General features: G+C 39.9%; 1 protein-coding gene across 1 annotated transcript in view; it reads right to left on the bottom strand.

Annotated features, from left to right (window-relative positions):
- Positions 1-17,460, bottom strand: part of MRC1 (mannose receptor C-type 1) — a 119,300-nt gene that overhangs the window by 77,848 nt on the left and 23,992 nt on the right. The window contains 2 exon segments of the mRNA XM_047755025.1: positions 2,506-2,619; positions 14,940-15,104. Of these exon segments, the coding sequence (XP_047610981.1) occupies positions 2,506-2,619; positions 14,940-15,104 (279 nt within the window).

Here is a 17,460-nt window from a genome sequence, read left to right as displayed (position 1 = left end):
GTAAAATCTAATCAGTTTTAAACCAACATATAGCCTCTAAAAATTCCCTCTCATGTTTCTGCATATTCCAATCTTTTTTTTTTTCTTTTAAGCATCCGTGGCATATAGAGGTTCCCAGACTAGGGGTCAAATCAGAGCTGTAGCCGCAGGCCTATACCACAGCCACAGCAGCGCCAGATCCAAGCCATGTCCGTGACCTACACCACAGCTCACGGCAACACTGAATTCTTAACCCACTGAGCGAGGCCAGGAATCAAACCTGCAACCTCATGGTTCTTAGTCGGCTTTGTTTCTGCTGTGCCTCAACGGGAACTCCACATATTCCAAATATTATTTTTTTAATTTTATTGAAGTATAGTTGCTCTGCAATGTTGTGCTAATTTCTGCTGTGCTGCAGTGATTCAATTATACATATATGAAGTCTTTTTCAGGTTCTTTTCCATTACAGTCTATCACAGAATATTGAATATAGTTCCCTGTGCTATACAGTAGGACCTTGTTTTTTATCCATCCTGTCTATATTAGTTTGCATTTTAGATTTCACATATCAGTGATATCTTAGGATATTTGTTTTCTCTTCCTGACTTACTTCACTCAGTATGAGAATCTCTAGCTGCATCCACGCTGCTGCAAATAGCATTATTTCATTCTTTTTTATGGCTGAGTAGTATTCCATCATGTATACGTACATTATCTTCTTAATCCATTCCTCTGGCGATGGACATTTAGGTTGTTTGCATGTCTTGGCTATTGTGAATAGTTCTGTGATGAACACAGGGTGCATGTATCTTTTCAAGTTATAATTTTGTTGGGGTATATCAGAGATTTATTTATTTCAAAATTTCTCCATCTTTTTTTAGTACCATAAGTCAGTAACATGGAAAATGGAGAGTTTAATTTTCCAAGCCAAATGCAAAAACCGCTATATGGCTTTAACAAAGAAGTCTGAAACACCTGACCTAGCAGAAGTGGTAAATGAAGATGTGACCATCTTTTTCCACACCTACGGCAGACATCACTAATCCTTAACTCACTCTTTCCCAATAAATCAAAATTGGTATAGGTAGGAGTTTATAATCATACTCAAGAATGTCCTTTTATTTTTTTCTTTTTGGTCTTTTTAGGGCTGCACCCGTGGCATGTGGAGGTTTCCAGTCTAGGGGTCAAATCAGAGCTGGAACTGCTGGCCTACACCACAGCCACAGCCACACCAGATCCAAGCTGTGTCTGCAACCTACACCACAGCTCAAGGCAACGCCGGATCCTTAACTCACTGAGTGAGGCCAGGAATCAAACCTTTATCCTCATGGATGCTAGTCAGATTCATTTCTAATCAGCCATTACAGGAACTTCAAGAGTGCCTTTTTAAGCAGCCACTAACAATGGTTGGTACTGGTGAATAAGATGCAAATTTTTTTTTGTCATCATTGGTCCTTTTGTTTTCTCAGAATCCTTGCTATGTATGTAAAATGTCTTTATCATTTAGTCTCTTTATATGTTTTGTTACCTCTATGACAATATAAAAATAATTAGTTCAGAGCACTTCCAGTCCTCAAAAAATGAGAAAGCTGTTGGAAGGCTTGATGATCCCCTGTGTTTTTCTACAATTAAACTACAAATCATCAACAAATGTGCTAGTGAATTATTAGGCTAGTATGGAATATTACGATCTCCGACTGCTATTATTTTTAATATGACTCTATTTTATTGAAAACAGTGTTGATGGTAGACCTGAAGTGTATTATAATGATAACGGAAATATTGCAAATATCTCACAGCGCAAGATAATGAGAAATTCCTCTAGCCCCGAATAACTTAAATTTCTTAAAATCTTAGTGTGTGTGTAGATATAAATAAGCATGTATAAAATCTATGAACCTGCTACATAGCATTGTATCTTATATCCATCTCACAAATATGAAATCAAATTTTTTAGTATAATGCCTAGCAAATAAAGGATGCTCTGAGAATATGCATATTTTGTTTGTTTTATTTTTTTAGGCCCACACCCATGGCATATAGAAGTTCCCAGGCTAGGGGTCAAATCAAAGCTACAGCTGCCAGCCTACACCATAGCCACAGCAATGCGGAATCTGAGATGCATCCAAGACCTACACCACAGCTCATGGCAATGCCAGATCCCTGACCTACTGAGCAAGGCCGGGGATCAAACCCACATCCTCCTGGATACCAGTCGGATTCGTTTCCTCTGCACCACAACAGGAGCTCAGAGAATATATACCTTAACAGAGTCCTGTATTGACATGTATGATAATCCTTTCAGACAAACCCTTTGCCCAGAAAACTAGAATAACCTCATGGTTTTACTGTATTCAAATCTAGTTGGCAGGTTTCAAAGCAAGGTGAGAAGGTGAAGGGTTCCCCAATTCTTTTTGAGATCTACATGTGAGACGATGATGCTCTCCATGGTACCCAGATAAATTAAATGCAGATGGATTCCACCAGTTTAACTTTACTGAGCCAATCAGACAAGCTTCACCCTACCTGGTAGCCAGTTCAAATATCGGAATGGACTGCCACCACTCCACTGCCATCCGCTGTTGAAACTCAGGCTGTTCAGGCCAATCCACAGTCCTGAGGTCAAGGAACTGGTTAATCCTACATGACAAAAGCAAAACAAAGACAAAACCAACATTCAGAAAAGACAGTGAAATCCAATTCAGGATTAAGTGCTCGGACCAAAATACATGAGAGAGAAGTAATGAAAATCATACCTAGTACGTCTCCTTTGAACTTCCTAACAACCCAAAGCAAGTACCACTGTTACCTCCTTGAGCAGGTGAAGAAACTGAGGTGAGAACATAGGTAAGTGAGGAATGGACTTGCTCGGGTTCTAACCCAGGCTTCGCCCCCCACCTCATCTTGACTTCAACTATGGAAGGTTATGAAAGTGCTTCTGACTTGGAGAAGACTCTCTTAGACAATCATCAACTATAAACCTTTTTACTTCACTTTAGAGTAAAAATAAGATGTATTGTAAATAACATAAAAAGAAGACTTTAGGTAGAAGGCACCATTTTCTATCATGAAAGTTTTTTTTTTTTTTTTTGTTATTGTTGTTGTTGTTGCTATTTCTTGGGCCGCTCCTGCAGCATATGGAGGTTCCCAGGCTAAGGGTTGAATCGGAGCTGTAGCCACCGGCCTACACCAGAGCCACAGCAACGCGGGATCCAAGCCGCGTCTGCAACCTACACCACAGCTCACGGCAACGCCGGATCGTTAACCCACTGAGCAAGGGCAGGGACCGAACCCGCAACCTCATGCTTCCTAGTCGGATTCGTTAACCACTGCGCCACGACGGGAACTCCTCTATCACGAAAGTTTATTAAGCATTTCAATCTATCGCTTTTATAAGTTATTACCCTGACCTCATACCACAGAACTTAGTCTAAGAATTTTATCTAAGGAGACTTTTTTTTTTTTTTTTTTTTGCACAAAGCTTTTATTCTTTAGATCAGTGTTGACCAAAATGACCCCTTTCCTCTCAAAATCCAACCAGATTCAGCTGCTTCAGTCATAGTCATTGTTCACCTCACATGCTTTCTTTTCCACCCACCTGGGATCTTCCCCTTTCTTGATGATAATCTCTCTCTTTTCTTTCTTTCTTTCTTTTTTTTTTTTTTTTTTTTTTAAGGCTGCCCCTGTGGCCTATGGAAGTTCCCAGGCCAGGGACTGAATGAAAGTGGCAGCTGCAACCTGCGCTGTAGCTACAGCAATGCTGGATCCCTTAACATGCTGTGCCGGGCCAGGGACCGAACCCACTCCTCCGAAGCCACCAGAGCCGCAGCCACGGGATCCTTAACCCACTACAGCACAGCAGGGACTCTTATTTAAGGACATTTTTGAAAATCAATTTTTCCCTCATTAAGATGATGATTAAAATCTAAACACCAAGCGCTTTTGCTACTATGAACAACACTTGATTTAGGCAGTTAATAAATCAGAAGTATAATGTTTCAAAGGCTATGCTAGGCCTGACATGGAATGAAAGAACTCAGCAGAAGCAATGCGGACCTTAGCCCTCCCATGTTAAACACTCAAATCTGTGATGACCTATAACTTTAAAAACCACAGATTCTCTGGTCTCTCTACATTCTTTTTAGTTAATTTTAAAGAGTTGGAGTTGATGTTATGGCTCAGCGGGATAAGAACCCAACATAGTGTCCATGAGGATGCGGGTTCGATTCCTGGCCTCGCTCAGTGGGTTGGGGATCCTGCATTGCCATAAACTGCAGTGTAGGTTGCAGATGCGGTCTGAATCCAGTGTTGCTATGGCTGTGGTGTAGGCCTGCAGCTGTAGCTCCCACTCCACCCCTAGCCCGGGAACTTCCATATGCTGCAGGGAGGGCCATAAAATGAAAAAGAAATGAAAAAAAAAAGTTAACAAAAAAGAAAACTATCCTCTGTCTTAAACAAAATACCAATCTAAGTGTCCTTATACATACCAGTGAACCTAGATGGACCACTTCATATTGATTGCTCTCTAGAGGATTTATTTCCCAGTCAAATCTTTTCAGTGATGAGAGTTACCGCTTACTCTACTCGGGGCACTATTTTTGCTCATTTTTAATCTTCCCAAATTCTGATTAGGTACTGCCATCTCGACTGTATTGATGAGGAATCTGACACTCCATGAGTTTAGATGTCATGGGGAGACCTGAAATTTAAACCTAGGTTCTTATAACATCACATCCCAGACTCTAGTTCTGATGTAACCAACTCACCTCTCCAAATGCACTCAAGTTTTCCCCAGTTTTTCACACATCACAAATTCGAATAGGATTACAGAGACTCAAAGCCCCCAAATCCTATTTCACAGGCATTACACTCCAATTCCATAAAAGCACAGATCACACTCTTGGCGAACATGTGACCTGAATGCTGTCCTTAGTTTCTTCAGCATCTGGCCACGGGACAATCCACGTATGGATATTGACTAGGTTGATATTGGGTGGGGTGATGCTTAATGAACTGAACTGAATTCAATACTGGAGTTATTCACTGAAAAGTAAACCCTATTGGGTCATTTCTGTAAAGAACATAATAAAGATGGGAGGAAATTAAATACTGCCATGTAAAAATCAGTGAAAAATAATTCAGATTCACTTATCTTTATCAAGTGTTCTAGGAAAAAGAAGTAAGAGTTAGCACTGCTCTTGCACTTGGGTACCACATATACTTTGGGAGTAGCTCATCCAATTCCTTCATTTTACAGAGGAAAAAAACTGAGGACAGAGAGGTTAAGAAACATATGGACAAGGAAATAGAGGATTAGTGGATCAGGACCAGAACTCAGAGTTCAATTTGGTGTCTCCAGTGGATTCAACTCCTTTTAAATTAACTTTGCCTTTGAGTTACTATTAAAATACACATTCTAGATAACTTTAGATGTCAGCACACCTTTAAGTAAAGAACCATGAACTAAAAAGATATTTCCCATAAACATCATTCCTTCCCAAACAATAGCCCATGGAGGAAATCACTCTTATCATCTATGAAGACTCAGCATTTGGTTCTCCAAAAGTGAAATTTTACCAAAAAATAAAATACCTATAAGCTCTGTTGAGGACATGACATTATTAAAAGAGGAAATCTTTCTATTTCTTCAGTCTTAAATCTCTATGATGAACATTATCAAACATGAATGTATTCATTTTAAAACATAGAGAACAGACTTGCGGTTGCCCGGGGGAGGTGGAAGGAGTGGGATGGATGGGGAGTATGGGCTTATAGATACAAACTATTGCACTTAGAATAGATAAGCAATGAGGTCCTACTGTACAGCACAGGGAACTATCTCCAAATTCTATGGACAGAATATGATAGAGATAATATGAGAAAAAGAATGTGTGTATATATATGTATGACTGGGTCACTATGCTGCACAGCAGAAATTGACACAACACTGTATACCAACTACACTCTAATAAACATAAAAAGTAACAATAATGAAGTGATAGAAATCCATTCATATTAAATAAGGTTTATAGTTATTCATCTCATCGATTATTTTCCCTTAGTTTATTCCTTATATTACATAGTTAATCAAACGATTTTGTGAATGATACTATTGCTTATGTCTCTTTAAGGTAAATTAAAGAGACCAACAAAAACTGCCATCTTATCTCATTTGGGTAAATAGTTAACTTACAAGGTGTAAGGAGGAGATGTCTGTCTACCAGTCTGTACCTTGGAAATGTCATCCTGGGATCAGGGTCAGATTGATACTCTATTTTTGTTAATAATTACTCTATTGAATACAATTGAACATTGGATAATTTTTCCATAAATTACTTTTCTTATTGAAATAGAGTTGACACACAACATTATGTTAGTTTTGTCCTCGCACATTCGCGGACATTGTGAAATGATCACCACCACAGGTCTAGTAACCATCTATCCCCACACAAAGGCATCACAGGATTTTTGACCATATTCCTTACACTGTGGATTTTATTCCCATCTTCTTTATCCACTTGCCTATCAATGGACCCTTAAGTCACTTCCATATCTTGGCTATTGTAAATAATGCTGAACATTGAATTGCCATGTATCTTTTGGGGGTTTTTTTTCAGGTAAATATTCAGAAAATTGCTGAATCACATGGCAGTGCACCAACAGGGCACAGTCACACCAACAGTGCACAAGGGTTCCCTTTTCTACACATCATGGCCAACATAATATTTGCTGTTTTTTCAATAATCATTCTACTAGGTATGAAGTGGTATCTCATGGAGGTTTTGATGAGCATTTCCCTGATGATTAACGATACTGAGCATCTTTTCATGTGTAAGTTTTTTTTTTTTTAATGTCTATTCAAGTTGTTTTGGTTTTTTTCAGACTTTGGGTTTTTTTTTTTCAGATATTGAGTTATATGAGTTCCTTGCATATGGTGGTTATTATTAGCTCCTTATCAGCTGTATCATTTGCAAATATCTTCTTCCATTCATTAGGCAGCCTTTGCCTTCTGTTGATTGTTTCATTTTCTGTGCCAATCTTTTTAATTTTACATGGTCTCATTTGTTTATTTACTCTTATTTCCCTTGCCTGAAGAGACTATCCAAAAAATTATTGCTAAGACTGATATCAAAGAGCACACTGCCTATGTTTTCTGCTAGAAGTGTTATGCTTTCAGGTCTTGCATTTACATCTTCATTTCATTTTGAATTTAATTTTGTACCTGGTGTGAGAGAGTGGTCCACTGTGATTATTTTACAAGTATTGTCCAGTTTTCCCAAGACCACTTATTGAAGAGACTGTCTCTTCCCCATTGTATATTCTTGTCTCTTTGTCATAGATTCATTGACCATATAAACATGGGTCCATTTCTGGGCTCTCTTCTGTTCCCTGAATCTATGTGTCTGTTTTTATGCCAGTATCATACTTTTTGAATACCATAACTTTGTAATACTGTTTGAAATCAGGAGCATGATACCCAGCTTTGTTCTTCTTTCTCAAGACTGTTTAGGCCATTCAGAGTTTTTTGTGTTTCTATACAAATTCAGACTTATTTGTTCTAGTTCTACACACAAAAAAATCCCATTGGTATTTTGATAGGCAGTCTGTAGATTGCCTCAGGTAGCATGGTCATTTTAACAATATTAATTCTTCTGCAAGCATGGTATATCTTTCCAATTGTTTATGCCATCTTCAATTTCTTTCTTCAATGTCATAGTTTTCTGAATATAGATCTTTTTACCTCCTTGGTCAGACTTATTCCTAGATATTTTATTCTTTTGGATGCAATTATAAATGGGGTTATTTTCTTAGTTTCTCTTTCTGATAGTTCCTTGTTAGTGTAGGAAAATTCAACAGATTTCTGTATACTAAATTTGTATCCTGCAACTTTTCTGAATTCATTTATTTGTTTTAATAGTTTTTTTGGTGGCATCTTTAGAATTGGGGATCATATCATCTGCAAATAGTGACAACTTTAATCCTTTCTTTTAATTTTTAATAATTTTTAATTCTTTCTTTTAAATTTAATTAAAAAGATTAATCAGCAATCTTGTCTGATTGCTGTAGCTAGTGACTGGAGCTGCTGCAGTGCCAGTGACAGATCTTTAACCCCACTGAGCCACAAGGGAACTCTGAACCATCCTTGAATCCCTGGAATAAATGCCAATTGATCATGGTATGTGATCCTTCTAATGTCTTCTCATATTCAGTTTGCTAATATTTTGTTGAAGATTCCTACATATTAAAATAATTTTTAATTTTTCTGCATGCATTGGCCTATAATTTATTTAATTACTTTAAAGTTGTGCTATCTTGAATAATAATTATCCCCAGACTTACAGAGGGGTACACTAAATGATGCTGAAAGAAGCATTCCAAAAATATTAAAGATAGTTATTCTCCCAAATCAAATATTCTGTTATTTTTTAAAACTCAGAATAAAATAAGCATACTAAGTTTTCAAAACTATAAATAAGTCACTGATGGTAGGAAGAATTAAATTAGATTTTGCCTGAGACTGCTTAATTAAATAACTATGTTTGGAATAATGAGAAAAGATGAGAAGTTCCTGTTGTGGCTCAGTGGTAAAAAACTCAACTAGTATCCATGAGGATTTTGGTTCAATCCCTGGCCCCACTCAGTGGGTTAAGGATCTGGTGTTGCTGTGGTCTGTGGTATAGGTTGCAGACACTACTCAGATCCCACATTACTGTGGCTGTGGTGTAGGCCCACAGCTGCAGCTCCAATTCAACCCTCAGCCTGGGAACTTCCATATGCCATGGGTGTGAGCTGAAAAGACAAAAAAAAAAAAAAAGAGAGAGAGAGAGAGAGAAAAGATGATAGCTCTTTAAGGGAATTATTTATCCTCTGATATTTCCTATCCACTCTAGGTATGTATAGGCTAGTTTTGAAGAATTAAATTAAGTAATATATCTTAAATCAGGGCCTAACACATAGTACATACCTAATAAACATAAACTATTAGTACTACTGTCGTTTTTATTATTATTACTTCACAGTGAATTAGAGCTGGCAGAAAGTGTGATTTAGATACAAAATTCAAACTTCGTGTTAAATATATCACTTAAAACTAATAAGCATCATCCACAATTTTTCTCTAATGTGCTTGTAATTTTATAAAGAATCTGACCAAATTTTTTTAGTATTATTCTACAAAGCACCAATTCTACATACTAGACTTTTTAATTTTTCTGCGTGTATTGTCTGCAATGCGGCTCGGGGAAATTCCCAGGTTAGGGAAGGAATCAGAGCTGCAGCCAGGACCCATGCCACCGCCATGGCAACACTGGATCCACACTGCATCTGCAACCTACACTGCAGCTTCTGGCAATGCTGGATCCTTAACCCACTGAACAAGGCCAGGGATCAAAGCCACATCCTCACATAGACAACCTCAGGTCCATAACCCACTGAGCCACAATAGGAACTCTTATCTGAAATATTTTATTCCTACTTTTGAATCTAGTCATAATAGAAGATGTGTTAATGTCCAGTATGACACTGTATTAACTCACAGACTTAATAAACAAACTTATGGTCACCAAAGTGGAAAGGCTGGGGGGGAATGGACTCAGGGTTTGGGATTGGCATATGCACATCTGCTCCATGTGGTCAATGGGGACCTACTGTATAGCACAGGGAATCTGACAATCTATATGGGAAAGGAATCTGAAAAAGAATGGATGTGTATATATCTGAATTATTTCATTGTACAGCAGAAATTAACATACTATTGTAAATCAACTATACTTTAACAAAATTTTTTAAAATTAAAAAAAATTTTAAATATTAAACTGGATTTTTCTTTCCTATCCTGTGGTCCAATTTATTCTCCAGCCAGCACCACAGGAAACTGGCAAAAACAATCAGAGTAACAAGCTGATTTCACTTCCTATAACATTTCAGTTCTGTAAATTCTAATCCTGTGCATATGTAGTTATAAATCTGATTCAGGAATTGAGGGTTCAATACAGTGTTCCAACATTTCTGAGGGTATAAAGAGAAGAGAAGATGATGACATGACCATGGGTGATGTAAGAACTGGCTGTGGGCAGAAGCCGTTAACCCAGCAGATAATGTGAAATCAGATTGCCAGTTTAGAGTCAATCCATGGGAGCAAGGAGCTGTTGACATTTAAATCAAGGGTTCTCTTTAGTGCTTTGGAGCCCACCACAAATCCTTGCTTATTTTATGAGTGAGACTGCAGAGTGGAATGGAAAAAGAGGGATGAATTTCATACCAGTTAGTTTCTTTTTTTTTCTTTTTTTCTTTTTTAGGCAGCATATGGAAGTTCCCAAGCTAGGGGTCGAATCAGACCTGCACCTGCTGGCCTACACCACAGCCACAGCAACACAGGATCCAAATCACTTCTGCAACCTATATCATGGCTCCCAACAACACCAGATCCTTAACCTACTGAGCAAGGCCAGGAATCAAACCCGAGTCCTGGTGGATATTAGTCAGGTTCTTAACCTACTGAGCCACAGTAGGAACTCACCCAATCCAGTTTTTCAACATGCGGCATTAAGCAACATTCCTAACTTCTCCCTCCTAGTCTGTTATCTCATCTATAAAGTGAGGACAATAAAACTCATTTACATGGCTGGTGTCAGCTTTAGACATAAAGCCCAGGGTTTGACACACAATAGCTGTTTCATAAATAAGAGCCTCCTTGATCTAAGCATCATAAAAGAGGCTTAACACCTTTCTAAAAAATGAAAGTTACTCCTCAACATTCTCACATTTAGAAAGGAAAATCTTATTTTAAAAGTACAACCATTAGTAGTTTTTAAAAAATTTTAGTGATATTTCCCAGGATGGAATAGATGACAATCACACCATAATTTTCTAGAATCTTCCCCAGGATAGATAAATGTCAAATGTCATGCATATCTTCCCCCTGGAAAAACAAAATTCCATTGTTGTTTTTTTGTTAGAATTCCCCACCAGATTTTTGTGGCCCCTCATGCATGGTATTTTGGACTTAAAGAAAAGCAGGAAATACTAGCCATCTCATTTGAGAAGCCATTCCTACCCGGATCTCAGTTTAAAATTTGCTGACTAACATCCCAGAGGCTTGGATACGACTCAAATACATCCCTGAAGTAAACGGGCCTCCCAACCTCCTAACTCAGCTTGTTTGCTCTCCCGAAGGACAGGACGCAAGAATAGCCCTTGCTGATTAGGGAAGCATTTCCTGCAGCCCGAGCCAGGGACCTACCGGGAAGTGAGTAGAGGGTCCTGGCAGAGCTGCTGTTCTGCCTAGATGGCCCCTCCCCACCCCATGCAGCTAAGAAAGAATGTTCAGGAGTAACCTGGGTTCTGTCCCTGGGCTTCCGGAAAGCTGGAAGACAAGGAGAACTAGGAAGAATCAAGATAACCCAAAAGCAGATTTAAAAAAAAAAAAAAAAAAAGCCAAATGAATCCATTTCAATCCTGATAGATTTTTCTCTCACTCATACCAGCCAGCATCAATCAGCACAGGACTGTTTCAACTCATCGTTTCTCTTCTTTCATCATCTGCATAAATTTAGTCTGATCTCTGGCATTTTCTTTTCCTCCTTTCTGAAAAATTTTTATGACAGGTGATTTACAATGTTCTGTCGATTTCTGCTGTACAGCAAAGTGACCCAGTCATACACATACACACACACACACACACACACAGTTTTTCTCATATTATCTTCCATCATGTTCTATCACAAGTGATTGGATATGGTTCCCTGTGCTAGACAGCAGGATCTCCTTACTTTTACACATGCTTGTAAATATTGGTCACTCTGTACTTTGTCCCAATACTTTCCACAAAGGCCCCACAGGCCAACACGAATAATTGAGCAGACAGAGATACAACCCCACCTCTGAGTTTAGCCGAGTGCCCACTAAGACGTCATATTGCTTTTCTCTCCATCTCCTGAATAATGGCTCAAAGGAAATGGTAGCTGGTGTATGTTTATTTCAGCCTATACTGAAAGGAGAAAAAATTTTAAATGTTATACTTGCTGCCTAATTCTTTCAAGAAAGATTTCAAGAGTTCCCATCGTGGAGCAGTGGTTAACGAATCCGACTAGGAACCATGAGGTTGCAGGTTCGATCCCTGCCCTTGTTCAGTGGGTTAACGATCCGGCGTTGCCGTGAGCTGTGGTGTAGGTTGCAGACGTGGCTTGGATCCCGCGTTGCTGTGGCTCTGGCGTAGGCCAGTGGCTACAGCTCCGATTGGACCCCTAGCCTGGGAATCTCCATATGCCGCGGGAGCGGCCCAAGAAATAGCAAAAAGACCAAAAAAAAAAAAAAGAAAAAGAAAAAGAAAGATTTCATTACCATGGAGCCAGTTTTCATGATTTCATCCTCGGCAATGGACAAGAAGTGGAAAAATCTTTCCTCCCTAGGAACGCTTGGTGGATTTCACAAGGTTGTGCTAAGTAAACGCATGTGAGATTTTTTTCTGACCCAAAAATAGAATGTAAGGAATATCTTCGCATTCAATGTAAAAATAATAACTTCCAGGAGAAATGTGGTCCAGGTGATGGAGCGGGTCATCCAAAGAGTTGGAGAAAGCCAAGTCCAAGACGATGAGGCAACGCTAGGGCCACGTTCTGTCCCCGGTACAGGTTCACACACGCTCTCCCTGTTAACAGATGATGCCATGGCGACAGAGAAGCCTCAGACAGCCGCCCCCAAGGCCCCCCAGCTTTACAGAGCTAAGGGCCCATGCTCCTCACTCCTGCACTCTGCCACCTGGTGTCTCCAGGCAGATGGACTCTGTCGCCATTGCAGATTCAGCAGGTGCTGACATAGTGTTTTGCCAAGAGTAGTTTCCAGCCACTCACCTCAAAATCACCTGGACGTGTGACAACATGCCGATTCCCGGGCCCCATCTCACACCGACTGATCTACAGGCTCTGGGCTTGGTGCCCAGGCAGCTTCTCTAACGATTCACAAGCAGCTTCCCATTCAAGAACCACTGCACCGAACTGTCCTCTTGCTGTAAACTGAGCACTTGATCAAATATGAGCCAAATTTCTAAATAATCCTTGGCGTTGCACCACGTCATCATTTGTCAGTCTGCAAACATTCTTTGGGACTGTCTTCCTTGGAAAGTTCTGCGTGAATCTTGTGGCAGGAGGTGGGGAAGACAGCCACTGTCTGAAGATATTCTTTCTTTCTTTTTTTTTTTTTTTTTTTTTTTTTTTTGCTTTTTAGGACCGCACCCGCAGCATATGGAGGTTCCCAAGCTAGGGGTCAAATCAGAGCTGCAGCTGCTGCCTACACCACAGCCACAGCAAGGCAGGATCCAAGCCACATCTGCAACCTACACCACAGTGCACGGCAATGCTGGATCCTTAACGCACTGAGCAAGGCCAAGGATTGAACCCACGACCTCATGGTTCCTAGTCGGATTTGTTTCCGCTGAGCTACAAGCGGGACTCCAAGATATTCTTATTTTAGCCATCTATCCCCAAAGCCATTCTCCTCACACAGCCTTCGGTTCACTTTCATCATGGCACTTAATTATAATTTGTATTTATTGGTTTGTTTGTTTTCCTGTTTATGCGTTTTGCCCACTGGACTTTAAGCTCTGCCTGAACAGGACAGTTGGCTTTAGTCGCCACTGTGTCCTTAGGACCTGGGATAATACCTCATACACAGATACCACCCATCTTGTTGAAGGAATAAATGAATTTAAAAAAGATTGTCATTAGTTTTGTCGGGGAAGTGGGACATATTAAGTGACTATTTTAAGAGTAGGAAACAACAAAGAGAAAAGAGGATGGAAGTAGAGAACATTGTATATACACAACGTGGGGAATTCCAAGCACAAGCCATGCCATGGAAACAGATGGGGAGATGAGGAAATATGAGACATAGAAGGAACCCCAACTTTCCTTTTGTCAAGATCATGAAATGCACAAAGGGGAACAGCAGTCAGCAGGTGGACGACAGCCCTTGAGTGTCAGGCAGAGGTGTGCTGTTACCTATTTGATAGGAAAGAAGAAGCCAGGAAGGGTGTTTTGAGTATGGTGGTCACTGGATCGGAGGTCTATGCAGCAAGCAGCAAGCAGCAGGGTCAGGGTGAACTGGAGGGAGGGGATTCCAAAGCTGGGAATTGGGGATGCTCTTTCTCTCACATCCCTTTCTGGTTCTGATCTCTCTGTTCCCCAAAATGTGGGCTGCAGAAGCTAAAACTGATCTTCTCAGAACATCTTGGAGGATAATCTAAGAAAAAGAATGTATATATATATACATGTGTGTGTGTGTGTGTAACTGGGTCACTTGCACAGCAGAAATTGACAGAACATTGGACGTCAACTAAAACAGAAAAAATAATAATCTTACCAAAAATAAACAAATACATAAAACTTGATCTTTTCCACTCAAGCAAACACTAGCTCTTTTCATCTTCGCAACCCTAAGAGAACAAATGCTTAAAAAAAACCAAACGTGGTGAGAAGAGTGCCAGAAAGACCTACAACCCAGTAGAGTCTGGGAGTTTGAGAGAGGAGGCTCTTCATCTGTGCCTGCTTGTGGGGGCGGCACGCCAGCCTCTTTGATGCTCCTGGAAAGACTCTGATTTCAGGCCAGACGTCGGGTGCCTGACCAGGATGGCGCCCAGGCCTTGGGTTCAAGAGGGGCATCCCTAGTGGATGGTGGCATCTTCTACTCTGAGCCCAGATTAATCCTCAGCATCCTTCTCAGCATGGGTTCCATCAGCACGGTCAGAACTAACAGAAGAAAGGTGGCTCATCGAAAAAAAGCTATCTGCTATCCCAGATGTCTTCTTCAGGGTGCAAATTTGTCACACCCTCCCACCATCTGTTTAGAGTGGACTCTCTCATGATGTCTATAACCATGTGTGTTGTCCACTTTTAAATCAGACTCTACAGAAATCAACTGATCACAATCTCATTTACCACTTCGCTTTCTTTTCATGTCATTACCTGTCAGGTACGTTTGCTCGTGGATCTCGGTGATACTCAAGAGTTCAGCATTTTGTTGTTGGCAGCTCTTCCTTGCCTGGTGCCACGTTAAAGCAGATTTGGAATTGATCTGGTAGGAAATGCTGGTCAGTGGATCTTTATTCCATAACCTCTCAATGCCCTCAACTGCAAAAGAAGTCAAAAGAAACAAGCAGCATTATGCATGGAAAGGACTTTCAGGGAATGGTATCTTTTAAGCAGTCTTGGCAGCATTATTGCCTATAGCCTTATATTTCTTTTCCTTTCTCTCTCTCTTATTCTTTTTTTTTTTGGTTGCACCTGTGGCATGCAGAAGTTCCCTATCCAGGGATCGAACCAGCACCACAGCAGTGACCTGAGCCACAACAGTGACAACACTGGTCCTTAGCCTGCTGCGCCACCAGGGAACTCCTTTTTTTCTTTCTTTTACTTAGCATTAAAGTGATGCTGAGATTTTCTTCACTCCTGAAATGAAGAGGAAAGAGGGTTCGAAAGACTCCATCTCTTTCACGTGCCTGAGGAAAGGAAGGGAAGCAACACCTCTATTTTTCCACTAGGACATTTGAGAACAGATAAGTTGGGAAGTGAGGCAATTTCAAAGACTAAAAATAGTGATAACACCCCAACTTCCTTAATCTAGGTTGGGGGAAAAAAAGGGAGAAGAGAAAATAAATGTGTCTTCTCTCCGCAATGGATATTTCGCCTACACATTCTAGTTTGTTCTTTTCGGACCAAAGACACATGCATTAGGGGAGAATGTGATGGATTCCACAGACAGACTGACCAGTTCCTGCCTCCAGGCACTGTCACTCATTCATGATTTGACTTTAGTTAAATGGTTAACTTCTCTAATTTGCTTTTCTGTCCTTTCCTTTTCTTTTTGCTGTTTAGGGCAGCCCCTGTGGCATAGTGAAGCTCCTGTGTAGGGGTTGAATCAGAGCTGCAGCTGTAGGCCTGCACCACAGCCACAGCAACATAGGCGCCGAGCTGCATCTGTGACCTACACCACAGCTCATGGCAATGCCAGATCCTTTGCCCACTGAGCGAGGCCAGGGATCAACCCCCAATCCTGGTGGACCCTATGTTGGGTCCTTAACACACTGAGCCACAACAGGAACTCCAAGAGTCTCATTTTCTTACATCTAGAATGTATTAAATACAGGCAGCTAATGGCAATAGCTGACTGTTGGTTTTTCTTCTTTCAAAATAAAAAGTAATTATTTTAGCTTATTTTCTCCTTTGCTATTTCATGATTCCCCATATACTCTAGAAATTTGGTCATATGCTATGAAAGATCAATCATATAGATAGAGAAATAGTATTGATAGCATTTTACATGTAAGAGCTTTGAGAAATGAGTCAACATTTAAATCTTTTTGTGTCTTCATGTTATAAAAATTTCTCTTTTGGGAGTTCCTAGTGCAGCTCAGCAGCTTAAGAACCCAACATAGTGTCCATGAAGATGTGAGTTCGACCCCTGGCCTTGCTCAGTGGGTTAAGGATCCAGCATTGCCGTAAGCTGTGGCATAGGTCACAGATTCGGCTCAGATGTGGTGTTGCTGTGGCTGTGGCGTAGGCCTCAGCTACAGTTTTGATTTGATCCCCTAGCCCAGGAATTTCCATAGGCCACAGGAGTGGCCACACACACAAAAAAAAACCCTCTTTTGTTTTTTTAATATTATAAAATTCGACTTACAAGGCATGTGAAATCATAATCCTTTCATTTCTTTGTAAGGAAGAGAGAAAAGATTCCATAACTTCTCAACACTTTTCAAATTTTCTGAGATGTATCCAGCTTGCTAAGAAATTGGACAGTTTTCCATGCACATATGGCCTACACTATATATTTGTGTACAGCTTACACTCTGTATACACACACACAGCTTATACTCTACATTTGCATATAGTTGTGATTCTTTGTGTCTGATGGGGAAGTGACCTTTTTCTTATATGTACCACATAACAGTGATATGAAACTGTGGTCCATGAAACACTGAACAGGAAGAAAAATACATCAAAATTTCATTCAGGCAACAGCATAGAAATTTCTAAGACGTCTTAACTATAAAATTACACACACACACACACATATATTTGAATTAGTAATGTTAACTTTAAAATCACCATAATCTTAATCTGAGGTCTTACTGGTTTAATGTCCAAATGGATACTTCACTGTGTGTGAGGTCATTCGAATGAGACTGGTTTGAGGTTTATTTGAAGAGGGAGATCTTTTCAAGAAATATTTTTTAGAAATTTGGAGTTTTCGCTTGTGATAAGGTAGAAAGCATGGGATATAAAAAAAAAAAAGAAGGGGTGATTTTCTCACCCAGAAATGAAGGAAAGGGATAAAAACAACCAAAGAAAGAAATGCAATTTGACTCTTCTCTCCACATAAACAAAGTATATTTTGCATTTTAAATCAAGGAATTAAAACCTATTTCTCAATGAATGCATAGGCTTGCTGACGCTATATCTTCCCCAAATTGTTCAAATTCCCACA

This window comes from Phacochoerus africanus, chromosome 12 (genome assembly GCF_016906955.1).
Source record: "Phacochoerus africanus isolate WHEZ1 chromosome 12, ROS_Pafr_v1, whole genome shotgun sequence".
In the NCBI taxonomy this organism is placed as follows: Eukaryota; Metazoa; Chordata; class Mammalia; order Artiodactyla; family Suidae; genus Phacochoerus; species Phacochoerus africanus.
This window is presented reverse-complemented; position numbering and strand designations above follow the sequence as displayed.